At 35.7% G+C, this 17,751-nt stretch overlaps 2 protein-coding genes across 4 annotated transcripts; both read left to right on the forward strand.

Moving 5' to 3' along the window:
• Nucleotides 1–42: 42 nt before the first annotated feature.
• Nucleotides 43–11,125, forward strand: mterf4 (mitochondrial transcription termination factor 4). Of its 3 annotated transcripts, XM_073909469.1 has the most exons (5): nucleotides 72–119; nucleotides 3,847–3,898; nucleotides 3,994–4,210; nucleotides 7,913–8,097; nucleotides 10,714–11,125. In XM_073909469.1, exons 3-5 carry the CDS (start codon nucleotides 3,994–3,996, stop codon nucleotides 11,065–11,067), a joined length of 756 nt encoding a protein of 251 aa, XP_073765570.1. In that variant the 5' UTR covers nucleotides 72–119; nucleotides 3,847–3,898; the 3' UTR covers nucleotides 11,068–11,125.
• A 288-nt stretch (nucleotides 11,126–11,413) lies between these two features.
• LOC101885431 (probable G-protein coupled receptor 148) lies at nucleotides 11,414–17,646 on the forward strand. The gene is made up of 2 exons (XM_009298824.3): nucleotides 11,414–12,493; nucleotides 15,906–17,646. Exon 2 carries the CDS (start codon nucleotides 15,992–15,994, stop codon nucleotides 16,943–16,945), a length of 954 nt encoding a protein of 317 aa, XP_009297099.1. The 5' UTR covers nucleotides 11,414–12,493; nucleotides 15,906–15,991; the 3' UTR covers nucleotides 16,946–17,646.
• Nucleotides 17,647–17,751: the final 105 nt, after the last annotated feature.

The raw sequence follows: 17,751 nt of genomic DNA on the forward strand, positions 1-17,751 counted from the left end.
CTCTGGTCTTTATTTCTGGTCATTCAAGCATCCGGAACTTTTGAGCTCTGGCTGTTGTTGCGGGGTCGGTCGTGTTTTGACGCAGCACAGCTATGGGTTCACATGTATGCATAAAACAGGTACAGTGTAAGGGATAAAATAAATGTTTTACATCTATTAAGATTCTTGAACGCTAAATTTGGACCTTCAATTGCAGAATTTGTCATTAATATATCGCGTTTATGTTGGTTAGACGCGGATTTTTTGTCTGTCGTTCACTGACTGGAACCGGGGTTGCATTTATTTGCGATAAATCGAGTTGGAGAAATGGCGTTAACTTTTATTTTAAGGGCTCTTGGTTATTGGCAAAACAAATACAAATGTCATTACGTTTAATTAATTTTTAAAGTTGTCTCATTGTTTTGATGTACAATGTGACCTTCATTCAAACTTGATCAAACACATGTGTAGCTAATATTTACAAAAACATTTTGCCCTACTGAAGCTAAAATCGTCCATAGCCTCTAAAATTAATCAATTATACACGACATGTAGTTTGTGTCGTGTTTTAGTGTTTTATCTGAGTAGGAAATAACGTTAAACACTATCATACATTTTCAGCACGAATTTCAGAAGACGCCACTAAGCGCCATTCAGTCGTTTGCAGTGGGCTCTATACGGAAAAATAAAATCATTTAGGGTCATGTAATGGCATTAAAATACTCACTTGTATGTTATTTTAAATCTAAATACTTAAGGTATCTTTAAAAACTCTTAAAACACAATCAAATTTAGTAAAAAAAAAAGATATTTGGCAACGTTAAGTAGCTATAGTTCAGAATAATGTTGTTTTGTTGTACGAATATTGTTCTGATATTGTTGTATACGAGCCATTCCATGCAAATGTCAAACTTGCCATGATAAAAAATGTTTTCAACAAAATAGAGAAACCGTTTCTATGCAAGTACTTTGAAAAAAGCTCAAAATGTCTCTTTCCGTGTTTTCAAACAATTATATTTCATTAACTATGGTCATACAAGTGCCAATTTCATATCGGTCACATCCATAACGTAAAAGTGTCACATCCATAATGATGTCACATTCATAACTTTTCCCTCAAACGCCTCAAATATATATATTTTATAGAGGGCAAACATCTTTTGATTAGCATAATTTCTTTTGAGATGTGCAGATTAATTCAAAGAATTTCTAAAAAGTATGTTGTATACTGTAAACTGGCAAACTTTTTTGACATCCATATGACATGATTATTTTCCTCATATAAAAAATAAAAAATTAATGCAGATTGATATTTTTTTCATTCCATAACTCTGTGGTTTGTTGTTTTGGAAAATATAAACAGTTGCTTCAATATAACATTAACGTTAACCTATACTTTGTGAATTCATGATTTGAGTTTTTACTGCAAATATCGCATCCATAATAACGCTGGAATTGCTCCTACGTGATATGTGTGTTTTATATGTGATATAGTTATATACTTACTAAAGACTGAGGCCTTCATCATGCCACAAAATATCAGTAACTATTTTAAAAGTCAAATCGCACACAAATCAGCTGTGTTTTTTAAGTTACTTCCTGCTATCAACATATAGACTGGATACACACACTAAAATAAATCCCCTTTACAGAAGCGGCAAAAAAAAAAAAAAACTACACATATGTACAAACCCTGTCTTTGTCCTCAGCCCAATTGAACCTACAGCTTTAATACAGTGCATCCTGAAAGTATTCATAGCACTTCACTTTTTCCACATTTGTTTATGTTACAACCTTATTCCAAAATAGATTTCCTCAAGATTCTACACACAATACTCTATAATGACAATGTGGAATAAAAAAGATTTTTTTGAAATTGTTGCAAATTTATAAAAAAAAAAAACCCTGAAAAATCATATGTACATTAGCATTCACAGCCTTTGCTGTGAAGCTCTGAATTGAGCTCAGGTATATTCTGTTTCCACGAATCATTCTTGAGATGTTTCAGCAGCTTAATTGGAGTTCACCTGTGGTAAATTCAGTTGATTGGACATGATTTGAAAAGGCATACACCTGTCTAAATAAGGTCCCAGGGTTGACAGTGCATGTCAAAGCACAAATCAAGCATGAAGACAAAGGAATTGTCTGTAGACCTCCGAGATAGGATTGTCTCGGCACAAGGCTGGGAAAGGTTACAGAAAAATTTCTGCTGCTCTAAAAGTTCCATTGAGCACAGTGGCCTCCACAGTGGCTTCTCCGTAAGTGGAAGATATTTGGAACCACCAGGACTCTTTCTAGAGCTGGGCGGCCATCTAAAGCTGAGTGATCGGGGGAGAAGGGCCTTGGTCAGGGAGGTGATCAATAACCCAATGGTCACTCTGTCTGAGCTCCAGTGTTCTTCTATGGAGAGAGGAGAAACTCACAGAAGGACAACCATCTGTGCAGCAATTCACCAATCAGGCATATATGATAGAGTGGCCAGATGGAAGCCACCCCCCACCTGGAATTTGCATTTGAAGGACTCTCAGACCATAAAAAATTAAATTCTCTGGTCTGTTGAGACTAAAATTAAACGCTGTGGATTAAATGCCAGGCGTTGCATTTGGAAAAAACCAGGCACCGCTCATCACCAGGCTAATACCATCCCTACAGTGAAGCATGGCGGTCACAGCATCATGCTGTGGGGATGTTTTTCAGCAACAGGAACTGGAAGACTAGTCAGGATAGAGGGAAAGATGAATGCAGCAATGTACAGAGACATCCTGAATGAAAACCTGCTTCAGAGTGCTCTTAACCTCAGACTGGGGTGACGGTTCATCTTCCAGCAGGACAATGACCCAAAGCACACCGCCAAAATATCAATGGTGTGTCTTCACAACTACTCGATGAAGTCCTTGAGCGGCCCAGCCAGAGCCCAGATCCAAATTTTATTGAACATCTCTGGACACATCTGAAAATGTCTGTACACCGTCGCTTCCCATCTAACCTAATATAGCTTGAGAGGTACTACAAAGAGGAATGGGCAAAAATTCCCAAAGACAGGTGTGCCAAGCTTGTAGCATCATATTCAAAGAGACTTGAGGCTGTAATTTTTTTTTGTAACCAAAGGTGCATCAACAGTATTGAGCAAAGGCTGTGAATACTGATGTACATGTGATTTTTCAGGGTTTTTATTTTTAATAAATTTGCAACAATTTCAACAAATTTTTTTCACATTGTCATTATGGGGTATTGTGTGTAAAATTTTGAGGAAATACATGAATTGAATCCATTTAAGAATAAGGCTGTAACATAAACAAATGTGGAAAATTTGAAGCGCTATGAATACTTTCCAGATGCACTGTAGTTTTGTTATGCTAAAAACTGTTATTTAGAAGAAAAAAAAATACTTCAGAAATAGCAAGTTTAAGTTGTTATGATTGACAACAATTATTTAAAACATGAAATTATAAATGCATTCTACAAATAAATACAATTTTACAACTGTCCCCATGTTTCTGTCAGTCCTGTCACATTTGCATTAAATCTATCCTAAAATGTGTGTAATACACCTTTAAGACTATGACTCAAACAAAATGACATCATTTGATGGAGGAGAAGCTGACTATGATCAAGGATGAGTTCTATCATTGAATTGTATGATTTTATGCTTGTTTTTGTATGATCTTTTGAAGACGACAAGCTTAAAGGTCAGGCCCTCTCACATTTTTTATAAGTGACAATGTACATTGCTGGTAGAATGTCCCATATATATATATATATATATATATATATATATATATATATATATATATATATATATAATGTTTTTTTTTTTTTTGGCCATTGTGAATTGAAATGAACAACATTTGCTTTCTGTGTTGTCAGATGGTGCGATGGCTGTGGAGATGGAGTGCATGTCCTGTGGTGATGAACAGAGGTCATATGCCGTTCTGCTCCACACAGCAAGAGCCCCACAGCAGTCAGATGCCCCACAGCCCTGTGAATCAGCTCACCTTATGTTCTTTACTCCAGATGGGCTTCTCACAGACTCAAGCCGAGGAGATGCATGAAGCAGCCCTGAAGAGCCGCGGCAAACATGTACCTTCAGTTCTCACAGCGCTCTTCGTCCTGGGCTTTAATCCCTCCAGCGTGCTGAAAATACTGCAGAAGTGTCCTGAGGTGTATTCGGCTAAAGGTGCAGAGCTGCAGCAGCGCATCCTTAATCTGAGGAAGATGGGATTGGTAGAAGGTGATGATGCTTATTAATTAAAAATGACAAAAATTAATTTTGTCAGTAGGCCTGTCACAATATTTTTTTGGTCTTACGATATATTGCGTCAAAATGTATCGCGATAAACGATATTGTTGTCATTTTAAGACCATTTTATGCAACTCATTAATAATGGCAGAAAAACAATATAATATCATTACAATGCAAGAATACTCTTACAAAGAACTCATCAAGTTTTATTCTTAAGAATTTTCCATTTAATTATAGTAATTTTAACACTGTAATAATTAGACATTGGAATCAGAATGTAAAAACGCATATCCTAAATAAACAATAATAAATATTAACAAAAAAGTGACAAGTGAAAGAAACAGATTTCTCAGACACCAACATGAAAATATACTATAGTAATTTATAGTAAATACTATAGGGTTTTTAACCACACCTTCAATAGAGATAGAGATGTTGCATAATCGGCTAAAATGTTGCCAGAATTGTTTTTTATGTATGAGCAATTTATATTGCATCACTAAAAGTGATGTGTGTTATGTGATAAGTCAATATATTGATGATTGTGACAAGCCTAGGGGTCAGTAATTACTATTATTTTAAATGATAATTTAAAATATATTAAATGAATAGTTCATCTAAAAATCAACATTTGCTCATTTACTCACCCTCAAGTAATGATTTTTTTAACCTCCAAATTTCCATATTCAGACTATTTCTGAAACACGTGACACTGAATAATATATATCAAAAACAAGTATTTTTCATTGTATTATTACTTGCGATATTACTGCTTTTATACTGTCATTTTGATTAGTCCAGTATTGAATTATATGATAAACATTTTTAATTGAGTAAGGATTGGTAGATGATGCTTCATTTGTTTTCTTTTCGGCTTAGTCCCTTTATTATTTAGGGGTCGCCACATCGCAATGAACCACCAACTTATCCAGCACATGTTTTACGCAGCTGCCCTTCCAGCTGCAACCCAACACAGGGAACACCCATACACTCTTGGACCCACTCACATACACTACAGACAATTTACCGTATCCCATTCATCTGTACCGCACGTCTTTGTACAAAACAAGATATTCTGAAGAATGTTAGACGAAATCGGCCATTGACGTCAATAGCAAGAATAAAAATACTACGTAAGTCAATGGCTGTTTTTGTCTAATAAAGGGGTGCCCAAACTCGATCCTGGAGCACCGGTGTCCTGCAAAGTTTAGTTCCAACTCCATTCAGCTTGGGCTAGCTAATCAAGTTTGCACTAGGGTTTCTAGAATCATCTGTGCAGGTGTATTGAGGCAAGTTGGAGCCAAAAACAAGTTTGGGCACCCCTGGTCTAGTACATCCAGAACTTATAGAAACTTAAACAGGTTTGGAACAAGTGAAGGGCAGGAAATGATGGAAGGATTAAAGTTTTATTCTTCAAATAAAAAAAAGGCCAAATAACAGACAGTTGTGTTTCAACAATTTTTTTTACCTACAACTGTTTGAAATATGTAAGATATGTAAGATATTTCAAATATACCAAAAACAAGCATATTATACTGTAATATCACTTGCGATATTACTGTTTTTATACTATCATTTTGATCAGTCCAGTATTATATGATAAACATTTGTAGTTCAGATGGGATCATTCAAGATGGTGCTTATAAATTACAATTTACAAAAATGTTCGAGGTCAGTGATTATTATTTTTTTTGAAAGACAACTATTTAAAATATATAAAAGGGTTAGTTCACCCAAAAAGCAACAGTTTGCTCATTTACTAACCCTCAATTGGATCTAAACTTTTATGATTTTTTTTTTTCTTCTGTTTAACAAAACAAGATATTCTAAAGAATCAGTTCAAACAAATCAGCCGTTGACATCAATAGTAGGAATAAAAATACTATGTGAGTCAATGGCTTGTTTTTTGTGTAGTATAGGTTTGGAACAATTGGAGGGTAAGAAAATGATAGTAGGATATAGATCTTTGCAGGAACTGTCCCTTTAAATCTTTTTATTATTTTAAAAAAATTAATTGTTCTGAAATATGTGACGCTGAATGCTATATTTAATCAAATATACCAATAACAATTATATTGTATTTTAATATAATTTGCGATATTACTGTTTTGACTGTCATTTTAATCAATCCAGTATTGAAATATATGATAAACATCTTTAATTTAGTTAATATTGATCTATAGCATACTTACATTATTCCCAAGCAGCTAAGGGCATGGAAGAGTATATTGTTGATGATACAATGGTTGTGAAAGTTATTGGCACCTTTGGTAAATAGAGCAGTGAAAAGAAATCTCCCATTTTCTCAAAATTAATCTCAAAATTGAAAATATCATTATGGAGTAAATGTTTCTTTTTCTTCATTGAAAATTGGCCTCAACTATTGGAAACTGTTAATCGTAACTTTCTGCAGGCTTCATTTGCCTAGAGTCCCCTGTAATGCTTAATAAAGTTGGCATAAATGTGCAAATAAATCATATATTTTTCTCCATTCAGAGTTTAAATAAGATTCTTTAAATGTTGTTCCACTTTAGTTTATCCATTCATTCACTATAGGTTTAGGTCGGGACACTGGGATGGCCGTGAAATCTGCATCTGAACAAGCGCTTGGCAGCTGCATATGCAGAAGCTTGTTTCTGAATGACAACAGAGGAATTTGATTAAATTGTTTTTCAAGAGTTCACACTTAGATACTGTTTGACAACTTGTTAGCAGGTTTGGCATGCTGTCCCGGGAGAACCCTGAGCTCGAAGATAGTTGAGCCTAGGGCTCCCGCCAGGTCCATAGAGCATGTGAGGGGAGTACGAGGTCAGGTGTTCTCGAGAGCTCCCCAAATGCTTGAGACTCGGGACAGCAGCCGTGTATTCGAAGAAACTCCCCTAAAGGCTTGATGTGCTATATCCGGCTGCTGGATATAGTGGTTTGAAAAGAATGTGAAGAGGGCTCCAGTGGGAGCAAAGGGTGAGACAGGCTCCTGCGGGAACCCGAGCAGAGTTGGCGTTGGCTATGAATACTCCTGCTGGAGTAGAGACTCAGGGACTCAACTGTCATTTGCTGCACATCAGAACAGAAAGCTGTGACTGGAAAGTTTAATATTTGCAATAGTGTTTTTTTCACAGTATCGAATATTGATAGTTTTGTAGTTATTGTATCAAAGTTAGAAATTCCAGTATCATGACAACACTACACTCAGTGTGATGTGTTAAAAATGCAAATATAAATTGTAGGAGTATACGTCACATATTTAATTTACTCAGAAACAATTCTAGGGTTGCCTATAATTGTGGTCAACATGTATTGGAGAACAACATTTATTTAGGAATAAAATATTTTCAAGGAAATGTTAATGTTATCAACTCTTTTATAAGACACTCATTGTAAAATGGGGATTATTACAAGACTTCTTGAACTTTTTCAGTTCTTGTTCAGTTACCATATATGGTTCTTCACCCAATAAATAGTTAAATGAAATTTAGATTTTTTGGGGATTTAAAAATAGGAAGATAAGTTTTCTTATAAATATCATAGATGTATTTTCCACAGTTTGTATGTTCACTTTTACAAAGGGTGCCAATACTTTTGACCATGACTGTATGTACATTGTTCTCTCTATGCATTTTCTTTCTGCTCAGTGTTTAAATCTATTTCAGTATTTGTTTTTCCTAATGAAGAGTCTGAATGTGTCCACAGGTAGTTTACAGAGGATGATCAGTCACTACCCCAAAGTCATGGTCCTGCCATTAAAAAGGGTAAACGCAGTATCACGATTGCTCAAAGAAAAATGCCACTTCACCACCCAACAAGTCACAGAAATCCTAAGAAACTCTCCTGAGGTTTTGGAGGAGGATTTAGCCCAGCTGGAGTACAAGATTCAGGTACAGCAGGCTTTTTTCTCAGAGAGTGTTTTTTTAGGTCTCATGAGAGCACATGATGCCAGAACATTTGAGCGGGAAAAACTGTTTTTGTAAATGTATTTCTCCCATCGTTTTGCTGTTGTATGAGCTGTCGCAGGTCTTACAACAGGTTTTACAAAAGTGCTGCACAATGTATGGTTTCAGCATCAACACTGAAATGTGAACATACGCAATAGTCAAATCACAGCATATGCCGGATCGCAATTATAGCTGACCAGACACCACAGTCCAGAACACATCATATTGTGTAGTCACTGCGAATGAAAAAAAATTAATAAACAAATAGAAAGAAAATGTTATATGTAGTCGAGCCTGAAATTACTCATATCCTTGACAAATTCTGACTTAAATTCAACCAGCAAGTTTTCTTTTTATCTTTTATCAAATGTTTAAGAGGCATCATTGTGGAGGAAAAAAATTCTAAGCTTTTATTTACATTTAAACAACAACTTTAGGACTAAATTTTCCTGCCGAATGAACAATTTTGGGCTTGACTGTATATATAGTTGCCAACACCAAGGCTCCAAAACTTTGCAAAGTGTGTGACGTACATTTGTAATACTTTTGGTGTCTTTGGCTGCGTCCAAAATCACATACTTTCATTCTATATAGTACGCTAACAACAGTATGCGAGGCGAGTAGTATGTGTATGTCCAAATTCATAGAATTCTAAAAACAGCATGCGAGAAGTACCCGGATGACCTACTACTTTGAGATTCTGAAGTGTGCATTCAATGCACATTACGCTATCCCATGATGCACCCTGAAAGAATTCATGAATGGGAGTGAAGCTACTATTCATACTAATCACATTCATACTGTATAGAACACACTTTTTTAACGATAAAGTAGTAAATTCAACTGAAATCGTCTACTGAGTAGTAGACGATTTCGGATGTAGCCTTTGTGCAGTGTTTGTTTGTTTTTTCTCCCTTTTTTCTTTCCCCAACTACCAGAATGGTGTGCATGCTTTTGTGTGCTTGTTTTGTCATTGCAATTTTGAAATTTTCAAGCGAGATTAAAGCATTTGGCCACAAGAAATTATAACGTTTGTAGCTTTAATAAGGAATAAATGCATTTAATTATTTATATGTTGAATTAATTAATGATTTTTATTTATTTTTTTTTACATTTCATCATTTCATTTTTTTACCAGAATATTTTAAGACTTCACAAAACACTGTTTATTTCATTCATAGACCATTTCGAGGGATGTCAACAATAACAATGGTCCTAATGTAGTTCCTGTTTTACATATTCATTTCCATAGCTTCAGAGAATACAAAAAGGTCCACATATTGATAAATAATGTTGTGATAGCTGTTTTAACATTATTGAATTGCCTCTTAAATAATTTGATGGCGAGCAGGAAATGTAATAATTGCATTGAAATGGTCTATAACATTTGCTCTTTTGTATTTAACTATGCTTCTAGTTTATGGAGCCAGATCAGTCTAAAAAATAATACATTTACAAAATATACAAAAAAAAATTCATACATGGACAGCACAGTTCACATTTACAAAATACAATTTGTAAACACAATTTGTAAATGCACAAGTAAAAATCATAAATATTTTCGACAAATGAATTGAATTTGTGTATTTCAGAATCATGTTTTGAATTTACAAATTGGATTTGTGTACTTTTGAATTGTGTTTTGAATTTACAAATTGGATTTGCGAACATTTTTAATCGTTTTTTTTTATTCACAAATTGGTTTTGTGTATTTTTGAATAGTTTTGAATTCATGAATTGAATTTGTGTATATTTGAATCGTGTTTTGAATTTACAAATTGGATTTGTGTATTTTTTAATCGTGTTTTGAATTCATGAATTTGATTTGCATCAAATTCATGAATCATGTTTTGAACTGGGCGAGGCAGTGGTGCAGTAGGTAGTGCTGTCGCCTCACAGCTAGAAGGTCGCTGGTTCGAGCCTCGGCTCAGTTGAAGTTTCTGTGTGGAGTTTGCATGTTCTCTTTGCCTCCGCGTGGGTTTCCTCCGGGTGCTCCGGTTTCCCCCACAGTCCAAAGACATGTGGTACAGGTGAATTGGGTAGGCTAAAGTGTCCGTAGTGTATAAGTGTGTGTGTGAATGTGTGTGTGGATGTTTTCCAGAGATGGCTGGAAGGTCATCCGCTGAGTAAAAACTTGCTGGATAAGTTGGCGGTTCATTCCGCTGTGGCGGCCCCGGATTAATAAAGGGATTAAGCCGACAAGAAAATGAATGAATAAATGTTTTGAACTTACAAATTATAATTTGTTAATGTTAATTGTGTTGTTGATGGATGAATTTTAATTTGTAAATTTATTATTTTTGAAACTGATCTGGCTCCATAGTAATTCTCATGATATTTTATGCAAATGTGTTCACCTACAAAAATTTCCCCCAGTCAGTTTAATACAATGAATTATTTAAAAATGTTTAAGTTATTTAAATCATGTGGTGAAGTTGCATTCGAATCACAATCACAGTATAAATAACATAAATGTTGCGATGTACATTTTTTTTCCCAGTGTAATGCAGCCCTATTTTATACTAGCAAACTGACGGCCAGCTTGTTTTCACCCCACAGTATACATATTTCCGTATGGGCGTTCGGCAAGCAGAAATGGTAAAGTCGAAGCTGTTCAGATTACCTGTGTCTGAGCTGCGGTGTCGACACAGTTTTCTGGAGAGAAGAGGACTGTACCAGACGCCAGACAAAAAGGGTCAAACCCTCATCCTCAACCCTCCGCTCAAAGACATCCTCTGCGCCTCTGAGGAAACATTTCTGATGCAGGTCGCCTCCGCAAATGCAGAAGAGTTCAATGTTTTTCGCAAGCTGATAGCAAGAGAGCTGGAGGAAGAAGACAAAGACGAATACAGCAGCAGTGATGAGGATGATGATGAAGATGATGATGAACAGCACAGAAGGAAGCCTCACTAGAAAACTTATTATAAGCGGGCATGAAATGAGGCAATAAAGGGATATTTCATACAAAACATTCAACATTTATGAGTTCTTTTTTTTCTATTGAGTACAAAAGAAGATATTTTGAAGAATGTTAATAATAGGTAACTATTGACTTGATTATTTTGATTATTGATATATATTTATTTAAAGGGATAGTTCAAAACAAAACATTCTGTCAACAGAAATGATGTACAGTATAGAATATAAAGTCATGGTGCAGTGGAAAAGAATGAATATTGTGTATGACTCCCATGAGCTTATAGGACTGCATCCATACATCTCTGCAACGACTCAGATCACTTATTAATGAAGTCATCTGGAATGGCAAAGAAAGCGTTCTTGCAGGACTCCCAGAGTTCATTAAGATTCTTTGGATTCATCTTAAATGCCTCCTCCTTTATCTTACTCCAGACATGCTTAATAATGATCATGTCTGGTGACTGGGCAGGCCAATCCTGGAGCACCTTGACTTTCTTTGCTCTCAGGAACTTTGATGTGGAGGCTGTAGTATGAGAAGGAGCGCTATCCTGCTGAAGAATTTGCCCTCTATTTTAGTTTGTAAAGTAATGGGCAGCACAAAAGTCTTGGCTGTTGATGTTGCCATCCACTCTGCAGATCTCTCGCATGCCCCCATACTGAATGTAACCCCAAACCATGATTTTTCCTTCACCAAACTTGACTGATTTCTGTGAGAATCTTGAGCATGCAGGTTCCAATAGGTCTTCTGCAGTATTGTGATGATTGAGATGCAGTTCAACAGATGATTCATCAGAAAAATCTACCTTCTGCCACATATCTTAACTCAAACAGGTTTCAAACAAGTAAATGGTGTGTAAATGAATGTTTTTATGTGAACTATCCCTTTAAATAAATTTAAAAATACCAAAGTAGAACAAATAATAATTGCTTCATGGTTCAGCTGAATTATTTTGCATCTTTTGTTTACTACTGATACATCAAGTTTTGCATCAATAACAACAAGGCAACCACGAGCGCACAAGCTTCAGTTGTGCAAGTCCTACATTCATGCCAGCAGTTTTGTATATTATTTGTTTGTATAATCCTCCGTCTCATTTATTGCTTTATAAGCTTTTACCTCCGGATATGAGGTGCATAGTAGTGTTGAGGGACACGGAGGTAATAATGGCGTTAGTGTTAGTTTATCTGACCGGCCCGTCGTGGGGAGGGTCAGCACAATTTACACCAAATGCAGAGTAACCATGGAGAGGCGAGAGAGTGTTAGTGCCGTGTGATGGTTTACAGGTCTGTGCGCATCAGTGAAACGCCTGCTCGCTGATAACAGGCACAGTGCGGGTGATATTGATCTGCGGCCGCATTAGTCTAATGGAGGCCTGGATGGAAGCGGAGGATACTGTAGATGTGGATGTGTGTGGAACAGGTACGTTGGTTGTTTTAACGCTGTTAATCGATTTGGTAGTCAATGCAATTGTTATTTCATCCTCTGGTGACTGTTTGTTGGTAAAACTGGATGGAAGTAACAGGAGTGTTTGAATTGTGTTACATGAGTTTGTACTACACAACTAATACACTAAAAAATTATTTGTTCAAACTTATTCAAAATGAGTTGAAACAACACAATTCAGATTTTGGGGGGACAACTTAATTGTTTTATGTTCAATCCACTTAAATTTGTAAACTCTTAAGTTAACTTATTAGATTTGTGCTGGGACAACATGAAGGAATTGTGTGGACTGTTTTTACAGCGTACATCATTTGCATTGATTTGCTTGTGTGACCATTAAAAGCATTATTAGAATTTTTTTAAAGATCAAACTTAAATTTTTTAAGTTAAATAAATAGATAAATATGTTGGAATAAATAAACAGATTTGATTTGTTGTTTGTACGGGCATAAAAATGATTGATGTGGATGTTCAGTGTAACATCTACACAGCAAAAAAATGCTTCTCCTATTTAATTTTTTTGTCTAGTTTTTAGTCCAAATATCTAAAAATTCTTATATCAAGGAGCATTTTCTAGGCAAGCAATTTTTTCCTTAATACAAGCACAATAATCTGCCAATAGGGTAAGCAAAATAATCTTATTTCAAGAGGAAAAACAAGATTATTTTGCTTACCCCATTGGCAGATTATTGTGCTGGTTTTAAAGTAAAAGCTCACTTAAAATTGGCGTATTGTTTCTTAAAATAAGACACAATATTTGACATGTCTTGAAAATGCTTCTTGATTTAAGAATATTTAGACATTTGGACTAGAAACAAGACAAATTCTCTAAGCAAGAAAAAAAGGGCATTTTTGCCGTGTATCCATTATAAAGTTGGAAAATCTGAATTTAAGCCATTATAACCTTTTATAGAATCTTCAATCTGTTTACTAAATTAAAAGAATATGTTTTTAACACTCCAGAAGGACGCAAAGTAGGACTCACTGGTATTAAAGACTGTCTAATCCTTAAATTTTGAAGCTGCTAGTTGATGAAAAAAGTGCTGTTTTAAAAAAGTCCAAATCGTTCAGACTGTTATTAAGTGGAAGAAATCAGGCTTTACTTTTCTGCTTCATTGATTGTATTTAATAAGCAATGAAGTCATTGTGGGCTAGTTTGCAACTGCAGTACTCCACTCTTTAGAGCTAGGTAGAGCCCCAAAATTATTCTGCTTAGGGCCCCCGCAGAGCCAGACCTGCATAGCCTATATATGAAACCAAGCAACATTTCCAGGTTTGGATAGAAAGGCTATGTTAATGCTTTACATGTTAATGCTTTTAAGTACAGCACTTTTATTTTTACTTTTTAAGAACAGTACAATTGTTAATTAACTTTTAAAAGCACATTTTAAATTAAACATTGATGTTTTATTTTGTTTTTTTACTTGTCAGCACAGTACAGTGTTAATGTTCAAACTAACTATAATGTTTAAAACGGTTGACAATAATAAACATTTTTAATTATAGGAATTAATCTGCCATGTTTTTTAAACTGTGCAGTGCTGTAACTGCTTAATTAGGCCTACTATGCTATTGTATTTTGATACTGGTCATTATGGTGGTACTTTGGAGACACAATTTATTGGTACTTGGTGAAAAAAGTTTGAGAACCACCGATTTAGATGAATATTTTGGGCTAAAATTTAGTTTGTTTTCACTATTTACTCACTTCAATATTTTACTTTTTTCATAGAACAAACTGACAGAAGATTTTTTGAAGAATGTAATTGACCCATTAACTTAATAAAAAGAGACGTCAAAAGATAAAAGAAAATAAAATTGGTTATACAAGATTTGAATGTCTTGATGCTCAGTAAAAGATGACAGAATTTCAAAATAAAGTTCTTCTGTAGATGATTGAGATATTCGATCATTTATCCCTGCTAATACATTGAAGTTCAGTTTAACATGGAAGAGCTATGTAAATATTTGACAAAAATGCAAAGTGTTGGAAAGTCAACAATACTTTGTAAATAAAAAATACATCATAGTTTAAAACAGTTTTTCCACATATTTGAAAGAAACATTTTTCATATTTTGCTTTTGGGTCATTTGTTGCAAATTTAGTATTTAGTAAAGAATAAATGTTATTCGATTTTTTTGCAATTTGTTTTTAACTTGCATTACAAGTGTTAGTCTGTTGCCGGTAGCATTAGGAGACGGGAAATTCCTGTTTTACAGAACATTTGAATGCACAGACAAAAATCTTTGCAGTGCAGCAAAAGTCAATATTTATTCCTGGTTTTAAAATTACATCAAATTTGCTTTTGATTGAATGCATTTATAGGAAGCCTCATCCAAAGTGCTTAAAGATCATATGATACGTTGCTTTCCCATTTATTAACCGATGGCTCTCCTGTCTCCATGTTGAGTAAAATCAGGAAAAAGCGCAGATGTGTAAAGATGATACTGACTGTAGTTCTAGTTTAAATGCACAAACAAATCAGTATCCCTTAAAAAGAATAACCAGAAGTAATCATTGCTGAAATTTCATGCAATTCAGAAAGGCAGCACTACAGCAAGTTTTGTGCCTTGGCCCTCAACAATACAGACATGAATTTAGATTTCCTTCAACCTGAAGTTTATTTACTTACATTTTTTTTTACTCATGCCACTTTGGTGTGAAAGTGCCTTACATTTGTCAAATAAAAAAAAAACTAAGTTTTTAATGTTACAAACAAGAAAGATTTAAAAATGACATTAAAGTAACGGACGCTTAAAAAAAGTAACTAGTGATAAGTGATACTTTTTAAAGAAGTAATGTGAAAACTACAGTTTATTACCTTTAAAGGGAACCTATTATCCAAAAATCACTTTAATAAGGGGTTTAAACACAGTTGTGTGGCATCAGTCTGTAAATATATAGCCAGCTTCTAATTATAAAAATGTGTTACTTTTTTTTTATAATCACACTTCATCAAAACAGTCTGTAGAAACACTTTGATTGGCATTCTCCCTTCGTATGTGTCATCAGAGGGAGAAAGCCCCGCCCCTTAGTGACTCCCTCATTAGCATAGAAAGTCTTATTTTTAAATCTGCCACTATGGTGACATCTCATTTGAATTTAAAGCGACAGTCATCAAAATGGCACAATTAAGCCTCAAAGCCTAAAAGGGGCAGTTTTAAAGAGTTATAAAACAATATTTAAGGGGTATTTTGAGCTGAAACTTCACATACACACTCTAGGGACATCAGAGACTTGTATGACATCTTCTAAAAAGGGGCTTGATAGGTCCCCTTTAACAGTAACTTTTCCCGAGCACTGATACCTTATGTTCAAAATAAAATCTTGAATCTTGGTGATGTTCATAATTCTGCGCTCATGTTTGTTTGTTTGTTTTTTCTTAAGGTCGAGAAACTATATATGTGCTCCACCATCCATAAAAGCGACCATCCTTCACCTTACCGGTTTATCTCAGTGGCTCAGACGTCAACATGATTCAGCCTTTCATCGTCAACATCTCTGCAGATTGGTACATCATAATGGAGAGCAGAAACATGGACATGTTCCTCATCCCCACGGTTCTGCTAACCTCCGTCACAATGCTAGTCAATCCCGTTCTATCCCTCTGCGTACTCTGTTTTCCTTCGCTACGTCAAGAAACCCGCTATCTGCTCCTCGCTAACGTCCTTTTCGCTGACATGCTCTTCCTCACCGTAAACCTGTCGATAGTGTCCTGCAATTCGGTGGGCCTTCACTTGCCCGCCCCTCTGTGTGAGTTTATGATGGTTAGCATGGTAATGACATATAGTGCATCTGTACTCACCGTCACACTGATGGTCGTCGATACGTACGTAGCAGTACGTTGGCCTCTACGTTACAAAGAGATTCTCCCGCCATCCCGGGCCAGGAAGATCATTATGAGCATGTGGGTGATTGCGGCTGTGTGTCCGGTTTCACTATTGGTGATGTTTGAGGTGGTGATGGGAAAGGACCAGCAGAGCCGGCCGGTGTGTTTGGTGTTGATCGCTTTGCACTCGTTGGAAGAGAAGCTGAAAGTTGGCGTTCCTCTGTACTTTATTATCGCCGTCAGCCTCTGCACCGCTCTCATCTTATACTGCTACATCCATCTCTACATCATCACCAGGACTTCCGGGATATGGCGAAGTCGGTATTCGAGGGCTCGTATGACGCTTTTGGCGCACACTTTGTTACTCATCATGTATTTTGTTCCTGCTTTGGTTTTTGCGGTTGAGTTGGCTCTGTTAAAGAGAGAAGCCAAGGATGATTTGGGAGTTTGGATTAACTTGGTGAACATGTGTGTGTTGATGCTTCTGCCGCGCTGTTGCACGCCTTACCTGTACGTCCTGCGCTATCGGGAGATTTACAAGACCGTCCAGCAGGTGTTGTGGAAAACCAGACATCAGAGCCAGAGGAGTGCGGCCTAGAGAGGTGGACTTGACACAGAAAATATATTGGAAAAAAAACTGCATCTGTCATTGGAGGATTCAGTTAAAAGGTCCCATGAGGTGCTTTGAAATGTGCATTTTTATTCGATGTTTGACGTTATCTGAAACACGAAGAGAGGATGGGACATAGTGTAGCTCCTCCCCTTTTAAAATAAACAGCCAATATCAGCTCTGCCAGTGAGAGTGGTTGAGCTCAAGTGCATCTAATAAAAAGCAAATGAGAAGCGGCTTGAAGGGGGCGGAGCATGTCAGATGCAAGAGAGCATTTGATTGGTCAAGATTTTATGAGAATCTGTAGAATGAAGTGACGTGAATAAAACCGTTGATCCATTTAGGTGGAAGAGACAAACTATATTTATTTACTTCATATGTTTATATCAGTTTTATATTTTTAAAACGTGAATATTGTCACTGTTTTGAAGCACACTAGCTTATAGATATCCTAAAAATGAACAATACTGATACTAACATCTAAAAGACTTATTTTAATTTCATGGGACCTTTAGGTTAGTGGTGAACAATTCATCTGTACATATCATAAAGAAATAAATAGTTTGCCCTTCTAATCTTTAATTGAAATCTGAAAAGCACTTCCTGTTTGTTTGTTTTTTATCAGATTACGTGACTTTGAGGCTAACGTTGCTCCAACTGTCAGTTTTGACAATAAACAAAAATGGTGAGTAGGAGATGTTTGTTAGGTTGTAATAACTCTCCTAAAACCTGATCCTTCTGAATGAAATGCCTACTTTACAATATCCAATTAGCCCACGGTTTTAAAAAAATAA

Source organism: Danio rerio, chromosome 2, assembly GCF_049306965.1.
Source record: "Danio rerio strain Tuebingen ecotype United States chromosome 2, GRCz12tu, whole genome shotgun sequence".
NCBI classification, from domain to species: domain Eukaryota; kingdom Metazoa; phylum Chordata; class Actinopteri; order Cypriniformes; family Danionidae; genus Danio; species Danio rerio.